Here is a 15600-nt window from a genome sequence, read left to right as displayed (position 1 = left end):
TCTAAGTGCATACACTTTGTATTCTACTGCCCAGGAACCTGGCATGTCTCACCACAGGATATTCTTTCTCATTGCTGTAAGCATGCAACAAGCAGACAACCTTATAAAAACAGTATAACGAATAAAATACTTACGTTCAGGTATTGGAATGAGGGGGATAAATTTGCTGAATACACTCTTTGTAATAGAAGGACTCGATACAAAGCAGGAATAATTGCCTTTGTCGGAAGCCTCAACATTAGCGATGTACAGATTTCCATTTGTTTGAGAGACAAATCTTCGTTTATCCATTGTGATAAACACAGGAAATTCATTTAAAAGCCAGCGGTAGCTGAGATCATCTAGAAGAAAATATTGTACACTAAGTATGCAGCTCTTCAAAAGTAAGGAATCTGTTTTCTAATTACAAGCTGTACCTTAATCTAGTATAGGTTGTAGTAGAGAAAATGCTGGAAGAAAACCAATGCAAACTTTATGTAAATTTTCAAATAGCTACCATATTTTTCATGAATATAAGTAATATATCTATTTATCCATCTCTATTAATTTGTAGACTACTAACAGTCTCACTTCCATTTCATTGACAAACTGAGTGAAATTTGAGTTAAACAACTGGCTTAGAGCTTCACAACCATTAAATTAAAAAACATGTTTAGCATTTCAAGAACACTAAGACGGACTGGGTGCTTGAATTTGGATGTCCTAATTCCGAAGCCCATCTATCTTTCCACTGCATTTTATAAGTAACTTCAAGATGGTTTATCACAGTTAGGTTTTTTTCTCCTCTTTGCACTCCTTTGTTTAAATTATGGAAATGAGTCTATATAATCTGCTATGGTCATATTAAAAAGTAAAAACCGGGCCAGGGGTTTAGCTCAGTCACACAGCACCTGCCTGGCAAGCGTGAGCTACTGAGTTTGATTCCTAGTACCAAAAAAAAACAAACAAACAAACAAACAAAAAAAAAAAAAAAGCAAAAACCATAGAAATGGAAAATGTGTTACTGGTTTTCTTAAACTGTAGGAAATATGTCAAATGGTAACTCTTAACCACACAAATTCCTTTGGTTAAACACACTAGGAAGTTCAGGCAAAAATTGAATTTCCTCTTTAATTTGCTGCTTTTCCTGAGTTGTAAGTCCTCAGTAGTTACTGTACAACTATATAAGATGAAACTATGGATGGTGCATCTGTTTAGATCACAAAAGTGATTATTCCCTTTAAAATGTCTTGATGGTGTGAACACTGCTAGTAGAAAGAGTGCAATTACAAATCTCTCTAGGTCAGGTTAAATGAGGTTTTCTACGTAAAATAGTAGAAAGTCAAGATTGTATAGCATTCAGGCTCCTTTTAAGGATGGAAACACCATGACAAGCTGTGTTTTGCCTTAGGGAACTGAAGATGACAGGTAACATTGCCAAGGGGAACGTGAGAGAGCACTGAGGGTGAACAGTGAAAAGTGCACTGTGTAAGATCTGCATAACTGGGGATAATAATCCAGCCACTGGATTTAGATTGGCTCTATAGTATTCTCCAGCAATACAGGACATCAGAGTGGTAAAGATGATTTATTATTTTGGTTTTAAATCTTGATTTTTTTTTAAGGAAGCAGAGTATGTTTATTTGGACAAAAATGGGAAATGAGGTTGTGTTAAAATAAGAAAAAAACCCCTATCACACTCATCTTCCAACTCAGAGTCATTGTTAACACATCTCTTCCTAGGCATTTATATCTATAAATTAATAAGTAATTTGAATTTGCTACAACTATGCTGATGTAAGGTCACAGAAGAATTAGGACAGGAAGAAATTTAGGAACCTGTCTTAATTTCTGAAATCATGGCATCCTAGGATTTGGCAAGAAGTATCATATTTAGAAAGAAGTACTATGTCTTTTGTCTAAAGTAATATTTATAGTAAATTAGGAATATAAGACTGGATCCAGTAAACCCATTCCTTACTTTTCTACTGTAAATTTGTACTTTAGAATAACACTACCTGGCTCTGTATGGCAGTACCTTTCCCTGGTGGATACAAGAAGCAACATATGTTTTTACTCACTTGGTGTGATGAATGGGAAAGTGTATGGATGTGTGAAAAAGGGGCAAAATGGGATTTTCCCTCCACCCATGCTCCATATATCTCATTTACTCAAGCATCACAGAGGGTCTAATAGACCCACACTGATACAGGATTTATTAAAAATAAAACTTTTTCTTTTGATTTTTCTGGTAGAAGTAGCCCAAATTAGTACAATGGCACATGAAAAACTAGATTTGCAAGTTTGGGAGGAGGTCAAAAGTGAATCATCAGATTGCTCAAGCATGGATGATAAAGACGATCCATTATTGTAAAATACATGCTTTCATGACAGAAGAGTTTTGTGGGAAGATGATGATAATGATGATGACTTTTACCTTGCCCATGTGAGCCAATGTTTCTGTGGCACTGAAATGGAGCAAGAATCGACTGACACAGACACAGGAAATGCAGACCTCCCTCATTCAGATAATGAGGAAAACAGTAATGTGAATACCTATTTGATTGCTTGCAACGTTGCAAAATTGTCACACAACCAAATGGAACAATCTAATGTTAGAACAAGTTCCAAAAATATAGTGAGGGTCTTGCAGGGGTGAAAGGTAGTGGACAGAATGCCAGCACTGCCGTTTGAAATTGTAACAGACAAAATGCTACAAAATGCTGTGAAATACACAAAGGCTAAAATGCAAGTGAATTATTCTGAATGTTCCAATAGCCATAATAAAAAATGTATTTATTATGACACTTCACTAACTGAACTGAAAGCATTCATAGGTCTGCTGCACTTGGCAGGGATTTCTCATAGTAATCTTGGGAATGTAAAAGACTTACTGAAGAAATGATGGGTCAAAATATAGCATAAAACTTATGCCCTTGGAGATGTGAAGATGTATGATGCTTTCAGTTTAGATATTTATCCTGGAACTCAGCCATCAGATCCTTATTCATATAGTAATAAATCACATGATGTTGTAAACAGACTTGTTGCTCCCATCTCCCAAACTAATCAGAATTTGACATTCTCATTTACCAGTTTCCAATTGATGTTACGTTTGCTAACAGCACAAGTTGACCAGTGCAGGAACCATATGCAGAAATAAAGCAAAAATTCCAAATGAAATATTGCAACTTCAAAACAGAGAATTGTATAGTACAATCTTTGGATTTCAGAAAGATTTCTACTGGCCTCATATATGGCAAAGAAAAACAAACTGGTACTGCTGATGTCAACATTGCACCATGTTGGAAATATTGATAAGGAAACCTTGACAAAATAGAAGCCTGAGACGGAAACTTCCTACAACAAAACCAAAGGTGGAGTAAGTGTTGATGAGTCATGAAGCAACTATGATATCATTTAAAACACAAAATATTGTCCAATGGTGCTCAAATCTAAACATGTGTGGCATAAATAAATAGTTTGATAGTTTACAAAGAAGGGGCTGGGGATTTAGCTCAGTGGCACAATGCCTGCCTCACAAGTGCAAGGTCGTGTGTTCAATTCCTGGTACCGGAGAAAACAACCAAAAAGAAAAAGACAGTTTGCAAAGAAAATAACAAGTGCAAAATATCATAGGAGAAATTTTCTTAGAGGAATAGGACTGGAGCTCATAAGATCATTTACAGCAGAGGAGAAAATGTTTCTGCCAAGGGAACTGCACAAAAAAATTGTGGAGCACACTGGTGATCTGACAGGTGAACAGGCAGGCACAGCATCACAAAGACCTGCTACAACAGGAAAACAAAAAGATGTCAACTATGCCTTTCAAGAAAGGACAGAAAAACAAAATATACATGCTACCTATGTAAGCAGTACTTCTGTATGGAACATGAAGTTGTCATGTGAAGACTGTCTTGGGTGTTATATTTCAAGCAAAGCTTATTTCTGTGGTAGACGTTTGTTTGTGTTTACATTATAGTTCACATCGGTTTTTATTTTTGATGTTACCTTTTAGGTTTTGTAAGCAACTATACAGCTGATGGGAAAATGTTGATATCTATTTTAAGCGCTCACAGCACATTTGATGTTTTATTTTATTGATAACTTATTTTCCTCCTAAGTTTATGCGGTACAATATAGTAGGAAGTGTCTAAAGACAGGAAGAAAAGAGAGGTGACAAGACTGCCATGAAGGAAAGAAAAGTTAAGCACACGTACTCTCAGTGTGAGATATGTGCATGAAACATGCAGTTGTCTTATATGCAGACTGTCTTGGGGATGTGCCAGATGAAGCAAAGCTTATTTTTATGGTAGTGTTCTATTGATATTTTCATTGTAGTTCATATAGGAATTTACTTCTGATGTTATCTTTTAGGTTTTGTAAACAAGCACATACCTTATGTGAAAAAGTTGATGTCTATTTTAAATGCACACTATATATTATACTTTATTGGTATTTTATGTTTCTCTTCACTATACACTGTATAATATAAGAACCTCTTGGCAAAATAGCAAGATCAGTGAGATGTCAAGTATGTCCTAAGCAAAACACATGCACTGTCAGTATAAGTGAGATGTGTGTAGACTGCCTTATGTGTGATAATTGAAGCAAAGATTTTTTTGTGTGATGTACTATTGGTATTTTCATTGTAGTTCATTTAAGAATTTATTTGTGCTGCTCTTTTCTACATATAACACCAAAAAATAGTCAATGTTAAAAATTCTGATGCTTTTTGTAAACACTCAATAAATATTAAAATTTCAATACCTTATTGTGTGATATTTTTCCTATTAAGCATTCACTGTATAATATAATAAAACTCATAAAATTAAAATTAATAGTTCATTAATAGAAATATACTTAAGACTGCCTTGATGACAAAATTAGTGTTATGCTCCCAAGTAGAGAACACTGCCTTTTCCTGATTCAGCAATAATTTTTCCCATTCTCAACTAAAATGAAAATTAATATTTTGCACTGGTTTCTGGTAATAACTACAATAAAACAAAGTTAAGAAAGTATGAGCATTTCCTTCCAGAAAATGGAATTTTCAACCACACAATTCTTTCCTGAATAAAATGTATTTAGAGCAGTCTGACTATTTAATGATTATGTAAATTCAGAAACCTGGATTTTAATTCTAAATATGACTTCTGTTAGACTATTTAGTCAATCTACCAATTTCTCTCAAATTTAAGACTTTTTTATGTTTTCCACTCATAAATGATGCGTCAAGAAAAATATGTTGTTATACCTGAACTTTTAAAGATGAAAGCTAGTCAGAGAAGTTGTGGTGATGTTCCTATGGATGGACACAATTCTTGGACTGAGAAGAATATAATCTGATTTACTGAATAGCCAGTATAGATTCTCTCATTTATTTCTTTTACACAAACTCAGTATTTCCAATATGCCAGTAAAGCAGATAGATATGGTCTTTGCCTTTGTGGGACTTGTAGTATAATCTTAATATATCTAACAAATTTTAGTCAACTGATAAGACCATTTACTTTGACAAAATAATAATTGCAACATGTTAGAGTATATCTGTCATTACAACAAAACTGGGAACTCTAAGTCTTTTTAAATAGGGGAGCAAAGTCCTTGCCAGTTAGAGTGACTCTCCAGAGGGGACAGTACAACAATGGGATAACAGTCAGAACTGATATTCTAACTTTCCCTGCCTCCACCAAATCTGTCCCATTGCTCCAATGGTAACAACCCTGACTCTCCAACTTAAAAGGAGACAATTTTGGCAATTACAGATTAGTCCCTAACTCAGCTCTCTCAAGGGATTATCTTTTTTATGTTCCCTTCCCTGTAGAGATGATAAATCAATCATTTTGAAAAAGCTATCACCTGTTTTTCTCCCAGCTCTGTGGACTGGGTTAAATAATGAATTACTGTAAAATTAATTTTTCAAGAACAGTAAGTGCTAGCATATGCTTAGGAAATGTTTTGTTTTTAATGTTTTTAAAATTTTTATTATCTTTAAAGTAATATAAAAGAAAATAGATATAGAAGCTTTCTTCACATTGCTCCAGAGAGCCTGGACCGTACACATTACAGGGAAAGGTGTTTTGGCCAACTGCAGTGCATGCAGTTAGTTCTTTGTACTCCTTTGATCTATAGCAGTTATCTACCCTTCTATGTAATGTATCTTTTGCCTAAAAATACACTTGAAGTACTTCAGTGTACACTGAAGTAATAATTTAAACACAAAGTCTTTAGAAGACTTTCAAGTCTTTTTAAAAATTAGTTTTGACAAAACATAATTTAGCTATACCAATACAATCACTGTAGCTTCTGATCAGTGAGTTGATATGGTAAACTATAAGAAATGTACTAATTTATATACACTGTGAATTAATATATCCTGATCTCCTACTCTTATCTATTTTTATGTTGATATTTTAGATCTACTGATAATATTCAACATATCAGATGGTATTTTCTTAAGAGTACTCCCACTTTCTTTTCAATTTAAAATTCATATATGTGCCTATTACTAGGCATTTTATATTTTGTCAGTAGTATCCACCCTGCAAATGACTGTTTTTTAATTCTGTCTCTCAATATACAAAGATCTATGAGGTGTATGTAGTAAGTCAATTTTTAATGGTGTTATGGATAGAAAATTAGCTGTGAACAAAACACTTGTGTTCTCATTTTCAGGAATCTAGGCATCTAAAAGTCTTATGAATTTATGGTTTATTTTAATAAAAAAATATCTAAAGAAGTTTATGTATTCATGGAAATTTGCTGCTACATGCAATCAACTTAATGAACAGAATCATTTATGCTTATACTCTCTTATCCCCTCATTCCTCAAAAATGTGTTTAGTACTTCTCTGTGTTAGGTATTAGGCAGCCGGTTATATACCAAATGCTATTATAAAACGGAATAAACGTTTGTACTGAATTGCACCCTTGTGGCTGCTCATGAAGGACAAGCAGCATAGTTCAGATCACAGAGTTCTCCTTTTAAAAACAGAGAGCACACAAGTCTATAAGCAAACGTAGTGGATTATGACAGACGACCTGTTTCCTTCCAGATCTTTCTCTTGTACATAAGTGATTCTTTATAACCAGAACTCAAGCATCGTTAGTGTAATGAGATGCAGTAGATGACAATGGATCCAAAATGTTGAATATGCTTAGATATATTTTATTAAATATTAATCCATCAATATTACTTACCCCACTCACTGTTTTCAAATGCACTAATAAATTATTATAAGCTCTATGTATGAAGAACATGTAAGAGTTACTATCCCCAATGTCTAAATGAGAAAACGAAGATAAATGTTCCTAATTCTACTTGACACAGAGAGGACTGATTCTGAGACCACTAGACATGACAGTATACATGGGTGGATATGGAGATTGTTAGGAGTTCGGAATCCAGGGGTGAATTCCTCTGACTCTCCATCCGGTGAAGTTCCAAGCTGCAAAGCACAAAGCCTTAATGTAATAGCATGAAGAGGAAGGAAAGTTTATGGCACAAATATGGTATGCATCAGTTGAAGGTGGTGTGTATAATGTTCTCTGATATTATAAAGCCTGTATCATATCATAATCATGTTGTGTCAAAGAGGAAGTTGACTCCCTTGCTTTAATGACTTTAAATTTCTACTCACACTATTTTGGTCCATGAAAATCTTTACTCAGCACAGTGACTAACATGGCACAGACACTGAAATCAAGACTTATCTGAGATGAGGGGCTGGGGATTTAGCTCAGCGGCAAAAGCGCCTGCCTGGCATGCACAAGGTCGTGAGTTCGGTTCCCGGTACCGGAGAAAAACCAAAAACCAAAAAAAAAAAAAAAAAAAAGACAAACAAACCAAGACTTATCTGAGATGCATCTTGGATCCTGTTTTTTTCTACCTATTCTGATTTTCTCGGTTTTCAGATGCAGTTCTAAAGCTCTGAAAACAATTTATATAACAATAAAATACAGGTTACTATGTCTAACTCAGACTTCAACCCTGATCTCCACAGACATGTAGGACTGCCAAGTGGATTTCCATTTAGAAGTTTAATAGCTACTCTGCATTTAAGACGTCCACACCTATTCCTTCTGCTTCAGTGATGGTGGTTTCATTAGTTTAGCAATGCGTGGCAAGAATTTTGATGCTATCTTTGACCACTGGGACTCCCTGGCTACTGTGTTGCTCTTCTATCTCACGTACAGTTTACCAGCAAGTCCTGGATTCTTCTTCAAAATATAGCAAGAATTTGACTAAAATATACATGCCTTTATATATCATGTATATATATATATGACAAAATATAGAATTTAATGTATTTTATTAATCGAGAATATAGCCATATCCATAAATATCTCGCCACTGCTAAGCATCTGGTCCATTACAGACTCCTACATCATCACCATACCTCCAAACTGATCTCATGCTCCCACTTCTGTCCTCTCCTGAGTCCTTTTTTAAAGCCATGGTTTTATAACTTGAGCCACGTCATGTGACTCCGCTGTTCAAAGCCCTCCAGTGCAAATCTCACTGCAGGTAAAAGCCAAAGTCATTTCTATGAACTACAAAGGTCCTCCCTAACATGGCTCCTGTAGCTTCCCACTGCATTTTTACTGTCCTCTTCCTTATCCACTCTTACAGTCAGCTGGCCTCTTGCTTACCTCTACCTATACTGCAGGGCTTTGCTCTTGCTGCCTCTCCAGCCTGGCATGTTCTCTCTCAGACATTTGTATTCTTAGCTCACTCATTTCCTCCAGGCATTCATGCAAAGATCCTTTCTCAGCGAGGTTTATCCTGAAAGTCCAACTAATCCTTCCACATTTCCCCCCTGTCTTTCGCTGCTTTCTGTTTTTTCTCCTGGACATTGTCTACCAACACCTACCATGCTCTACCTTTCCCCTGTTAATCTTATTGTCTGTCTGTGTCTGTCTGTCCCAGCAGGAGGTCCCAAGTGCTGGCAGCTTTTCTTATTTTACTCTGCTGAAGAATTCCTATGGCATAAACAGCTCCTGGCACATAGAAAGTACACGCAAGAGATTGCTAAGTCAAAGAGTAAGACATGAAGTCCATCCCATCCCCCATGAGGTCAGTGCAGCCACTGACAGTCTATGGTTAATGCCTTGTTTGTGGGAATGCAATGAAGAAGGGCGGGATTTCACTGATAGCTTTAGCAGTTCTTCAAAAGACCTTTCGCTCTCACTGCAAGGTTGTTACATTTTAAAGTCCATATGCTTCTCCTGTATTTACCTTTCTTCTTCTACAGAGAAAATTATCAATATTTTATTTATAAATAACCATAATTTATTTATATATATAATTTTGTGTGAAAATATAAATATATATGTGTGTATATGTACATCTATATGTATCAGAGTAATATATTACACAAAAGCTATTTATAATGGGCTGTTATGTTGTATTCTCTTTGAAGGTGTTTGAAGTCAAATTTATGATATAATACTGGAACTATAAGAGTAGAAGACATTATTTTTCAATGGTAAAAAGTGTTATATATTATTTCAAAGACTTTTTTGATAAATAGAACATGCAAAATAATTTTATGAAGCATTTGTCCTTTACTTAATATTTCAGTGGATTTTATTTTAACCATACCAAATTATGGAAGAAAAACGTATATATATATATATCTATATAAATTTGAATCTCATAATAGATGGCACTGAATTTTGCCTCTTTTCTAAAATTGATTGTTATGTTTGGCAATTGTTGCTCCTAAAGAAATTAATCATTTATTATGTCTATGTTTCTTTCTAGTATTTAGTTATAATTCACAGCACACTGTAGAACTAGTTAAGAAAAGTGATTTGATTATACATCATTCCATGGTGCTACCCTATTTCAAAAAGTTTATAAAAATGTCATTTAATGGAGATATAATTGAACATATATATGTGTGTGTGTATGTGTGTATGTGTGTGTGTGTAATTTATAAACTGAAATAGTAAAGTACCCTTGGGATTAGGACCAAGTGATTAATGAGCCTAGCAAGGCAGTGTGTATAAGCACCGGTAGGTGCTGTATTTCAGCTCTGCAAGTATAAAGTTCCATTTAATTAGCAATATTCTGTGAGTATTTGGTAAGTTAATAATGCATCATATTACTGGAAAAGTGGAAACTGGCTCCTCTCCTTTCGTAGGTGCTCACCGCCACGAGAAAGTTTACCTGGAAAATGGTAAGGAGGGTCACAGAGCAGCACCATTCCTTTCCCCTCTTTCACTCTGACTTCAGGACGTTCCTCGGGTGGAAAAGGATCAAGATCTAATTACAGGGATAAAATGGAAAATTATTTATTCCCTGATCAACACAAAGAGAGACAATTGTTAGTTTTTACCTTTGACTCACTCACTTTTGAGGTATGTGCCTGGCCACTGGTTTGGTGAACGTGGTTTGCACACACTGAGATTCGCACATACTCTTGCAGAGTTCTACCCCATAGCAAACCCGTGGGTGTGTTACAGCCTGCACAAGGGTTCTCTCAACCTACAAACTTTTGTTCTACACTGAGGGAGAATCTCAGGGAAATATACTGGGATCGGACAAAACCAGAGAGCTAACACAGACCATGAATAAAGAGGAAGACTTAGAAGAGCGGGCTCATTTGAAGGAAATTTCCCTTCCTGTGGGAGGACTTGGGGAAGGTGTTCAGCTGAAAGGCAGGACCTTAGCTTGAGAATATAAAAGGGACCAACCTCTTGCTGCTTCTCAAGTTCTGGGTTTGCTTCCGTTCTGATTTCCTTTACTGTTTTTTTCAGCGTACATAGTACTTTTAGTATTTCCATAGCTACGTGCATCTCCCTGTCTGCTACAGTTTGGAGAACACAGTGGATGTGACTGAATGTCAGTTTAACGTGCTAAGCACCAAGATCGGGCTCAGGAAAGATGCTCAAGGGAAGCGCTGCTTCCCTTTCCCCTAGGAATGGATTTCCTTGGTCCCTTCGCATGTAGTCAAGATGTCAGCAGAGCCTTCCACCCTCAGAGAGCAGACAGATAACCTAACTCTAGTTCTCTGGTCTGGAATAAGCCAAAAACCTTTCCTCTTTGCTACGTACTTAGAATTCACATTTTGCTTGGAATTTTGATCTTTGAATCTTCATTTGTTTTACTGAGATTCACCTAATACTGCCTTTCTTCCTGTTCTTTATCTGTCATCCGCACCCAAATTTTAATATCTAATTTTCACTTCCCTCAATATATTGCTTACCTCTGAAAATCATCTATGTCAATCATTATCCTTTTTGCAGAGGCATCTGCATCAACATTTCTAGTCCTGATGTTTCATGTGAACACCATCTCTACCCTCAACTGCTTACTTGAAATTTCTACCCAGATAACCTCACGCTGTCATAGCCGCTGTGTGTGGTACAACAACCATTTAAACTCTTGTTTCCATCTTTGAAATTGACTTTTCTTGTTCCCAATCCATTTTTATTAAGAACAGATTTTTTTCCTCATTTGACAAGACTTTTCTTGGAAAATACACTTCTTTCCTCCAGTGTAATAGAATCTATGAATACTTTCCTCAAGGTCAGTTGTGATTATTGACATTAATTTCATCATACTAATTTAACCTTATTGTTCCTTCTGGCCCTGTTCTTCTCTTGCCTGGTGATAATTACCATGGAGGATTTCTTAAAAAATCATTTGTATCTTATAATCCATATTGCCAAAGATGTAAATGCTGATATAAATGTGGACATGAAATCATAAACTGGAGATCATCTGCTCTACCTCGTCTCTCAAAGTGTAAATTTTCTTGCAGAACCTATTTACTCTTAGCTCAGCAAAATATTTCTCAATTTGTTTTAATTGTTGGTTCCCACAAGGTGAAAATTTTCACTTAAATTAACTTAAAATAATTAAATTACTCAAAGTATAATGTGGTTTATTCCCACTCAGAGATACTAAACTCTGCAGAATAAGACACTGTTAAGTACCGATGAGCTTTGGAGAACCACAAACCATGGTGTTGTAGTATGTGAGATGGCTTTTTCCCCTAAGAGCTATTTTGACCCTCTTTGGATTGCTCTCACCGCGAGGATGTGGGTTAGTAGTTGTACAGATGCTAGCCTTCACAGTCATTCAAGACCCCTCAACACATGGCATAAATTTATTTCACAACAGTATCTTTCACTGTTTCAAATGCATTCAAGCTGTCCTGCATGACCTCATGTTCTCTGGAAATTTTTTCTCTATGGCCCCCTTAATTCCACTCATCTTGAAAGATCCACCCTATCTACAGTGCCTTCTTCCAACTACACTTCCTTCTAGATTCTTCTTCTTACTGAACGCGTAGCAAAGCACTCACTGATATCTACCTTGGATGCTACAACAGAATTCCTGCTTTTTAATTTAAAACTTCCACATGTGTCTGACCTGCCTCACCGGCAGCAGCAACCTGCCCTCTGTGTGAGGAGCGGGGTGCGCCTTTCTCCACAAACACACAAGCAGCATTCAGCGCTTTTGTTAGAAGGGTAAGGCGGGGGAGGGGCACTTTTTACTGGGAAAAGTAAGTGGAGGTTTTTTTTCTTTCAGTAGAGATATTTTAATAGAAGAAACAAACCAAAAGAGTAAATCACCACAGAATCAGCCTTTTAGTTCTCGTAGAATTTTATCAATAATGAAAACGCTTTATTTTAACTTCGTGTAAATAAACTTCCCCTTTTCATGTTACAGTTACTTACATCCAAAGCTTAGCGTCGCTTCCGTGCTCCTGACCATCCCGTAGTTATTTGATGCCAAACAGTAGTATATTCCAGCGTCCTTCTGCTTGTCAGGGTTGTTGATAACGAGGTTGCCGCCTACCATGCTGTATCGATCACTGGTTAGATCCACATCCCCATTATTCATTCTCCACCTATGAGGAAGAGACACGTCATGGCCCAGGTGGAGGCCTGGCAACCGTGCCGGAAGAAACCTCATTTAGAATAACTTGGGTGCGCAGCATGTGACGACAGATGATTAAGAATATGACTCAGTGGTTTTTCTTCCCATCCTATAATCCTGAGTATTTGGGACCATGATGTACAATTTAGTTAAGCTACAGAAAGATAAATGTTAAATTGCATGACTTATTTTCCTCTTTTCAAATGAGACTCACCAAATGCCAAAAAATTTTGTTGAGTTTTACTCCACGAATTGATTTCTTAGTGGATAAACAGGAGTTATGATTGATAACCATCTACGTACTTATATTTTCACACATGTACAGATATGTTGTATAAAATATTAAAATCATAATACCAGCGTAATGGAATTAAAAAATCAATATTTGATTCCAAATAGCAAAGTAATTTTTTCAACGAAGCAAATGGAAATCAGGGTTCCCCTTAGTAATTGGCACATTTGTACCACTAGAGGGCGATCACACCATTGGAAAATGATAAAACTCTACTGGGTCTTTTCATTCCTAGCTACAGATAAAGTAGTAAAGCCAGATTTTCCTCATCCTACAGCTGGGGACCAGTTGTGCCTTTTCTGATTATTTAGGGATTATTTTTGGCAAAAGAATTGTTCCCTACTCACCATGTAGGTGAGACATGTTACATATAATCAGACCATTGAACTAGAAAAAGGGAACTAGATTTTTTGGTGAGACGAGAAAAACACATACGGAAAACAGTTTTCCACTAAGATGACTACCTGAATAATCACGTGATTCTGTATCAGGGTTTATCCCTAAGCCTCTCCATCCTGAGGAAATCATAAGAGTCATGGTCAAAGGGTTCAAGTAGTTAAGCAGTAGCCCATGGCCATGCACTCACTTCTGGAAACATTTCTGAGTAGGGAAAAGGTTGTGCTAAGGAAGCCTCATACTCTTAGAATACTTTTAGGCAAAAGTTATTAGGACATTTTTACTTAAAATCTTTACAGTACACCAGGTAATTTTAAAAGCGAGCATAGAAAACAAGGCTTTTGTATTTTATAAACTACCCACTTTAGCCCAATGAAAAAATCTTGCTCTTCACCTTAGCTGGTGGCAGTATTGTCCCCAGCGGAAGCTACCAATGCTGTCCCTTATTGTTTTGTTGAACAGCTATAATTATTGAGACTTTTCTTCCAATTATATTGACTCCCAATTCTTTGTATTAATTTCCTCCTCTGCATCTAATTCTGCCTGTGATATCGTACAATGATGACTATGTCTCGTCTGGGGAGCTCACGGGCCTATTTTCAGAAACACATGCTAATGTTGCAATCCTTTTCGCGCTGCTTTAAATAGTTTCCATGGAGTGCCTGCTGCTTTGGGGATGGGGACAAGCTCATGGGAGCCTCAGGGTGCTGAGTGGGAGGCAGAGCTCACTCCTGTACCTCTGGCCTCTCAAGATGTCGCCATGAATAACACATCATCTCGGAACACGCTACAAATATAAAAGTACAGTGTGAGTGACAAGTTGCATGATTACCAAGGTTAATATGGCTTGCTCTGAATACTAAGTAAATTTTTAAAACTTCAAGTTCTCTTTTCTGTCAGACTAGCTGCACCCTGAGATAATTACTTTCCTTTTTTTTTTGCTCTTTCTGAACGCTGGTTGCCTTCCTAACAGGTTTCAGCATCCCTTCTAGCTCTCTGTGTTCACGTGTGGATGATGAGGTCAGCTCAACCTGAGGATTTCAGTGTGGGCACAATGTGTGGGATGGAGCTGGGGATACATCTGCTGGCAAAGTTTTCTCCTTAGTGTCTCTGCCAAGTGGGAAAAGGGGCAATAAGACGCATAGCCTTGACTGGGATGTGTTTCTGGAAATCTGCCCAAGAACAGCCCCTGGGTTTGTTATCTCCATTCAAGCCTGGAAGAGAATTTTCTAAGGTTCCTTGAAATGTCAAGGACAGACCTTCACAGAGTAACTATCACTGAGGTAACTTTTGGGATTCTATCAACCCATCTACATAGATAAATCCTGGAAATGTTACATGCTTCTTTGGAGTCGTCCAACTTGTGTTTTAGTCGTGGATTTTGTGACTTACTAACTCAAGCAAGACTACTTATTTATTGAGAATGCAGTTTCTCTTGCAGAATTACCTCGGATTAGACCTTGGCAGGCCCTATCACCTGTACTAGTCCATGTTCATGACTATGTCCCTAGATTCCGCTTATATATGCCTGAAGGGTGGCAATAAACCTAGCCCATTAAATATTTTCAGGACAAATGTGTTAATCACAATGTATAGTGCACGTCCATGCATGAAATTGAAACAAAAACAATTACAAGGGGATAGTGATTTTGTGTCTAAATTCATATTTTCTTTTAAGAATTATTTTGTAATTATAGCTAGAGGCAAGAGAAAATGACTACAAATAAAATTAGGTCGGGGATATTATCTTTAATATCAACTTTTTGTAACAAGAGAAATTTATTTATCTATCTATTTATGTATCTATCTAGGGAAAATGTACTAAAATTAACCTTGTTAAATGACAACCTTGGGTTGAATCAGGTGACATTAACCTACCGGAGTCTCCAGTGTCCCCATCACTGACTTGCTTTGTCCTCATGGGACTGTTTTACAACTGAAATTGAAATCCAGTGGCATTTGGTGAGTTTTCACTCTCACTCTTTGGGTCAGAATAGGAACAGTATACTTTTCTGAGGCAGCAGAAGCAGGAAAA

At 36.6% G+C, this 15600-nt stretch overlaps 1 protein-coding gene across 5 annotated transcripts in view; it reads right to left on the bottom strand.

The window, feature by feature from the left end:
* Positions 1-15600, bottom strand: part of Cntn1 (contactin 1) — a 385843-nt gene that overhangs the window by 129979 nt on the left and 240264 nt on the right. For all 5 annotated transcript variants that reach the window (XM_005406569.2, XM_005406565.2, XM_005406566.2 and 2 more), the window contains 3 exons: positions 12676-12848; positions 10157-10252; positions 135-341 (listed from right to left, as the gene is read on the bottom strand). In XM_005406569.2, the coding sequence (XP_005406626.1) occupies positions 135-341; positions 10157-10252; positions 12676-12848 (476 nt within the window). The remainder of the gene's footprint in view (positions 1-134; positions 342-10156; positions 10253-12675; positions 12849-15600) is intronic.

This window comes from Chinchilla lanigera, unplaced genomic scaffold (genome assembly GCF_000276665.1).
Source record: "Chinchilla lanigera isolate Chin_1 unplaced genomic scaffold, ChiLan1.0 scaffold00099, whole genome shotgun sequence".
Classification (NCBI taxonomy): domain Eukaryota; kingdom Metazoa; phylum Chordata; class Mammalia; order Rodentia; family Chinchillidae; genus Chinchilla; species Chinchilla lanigera.
This window is presented reverse-complemented; position numbering and strand designations above follow the sequence as displayed.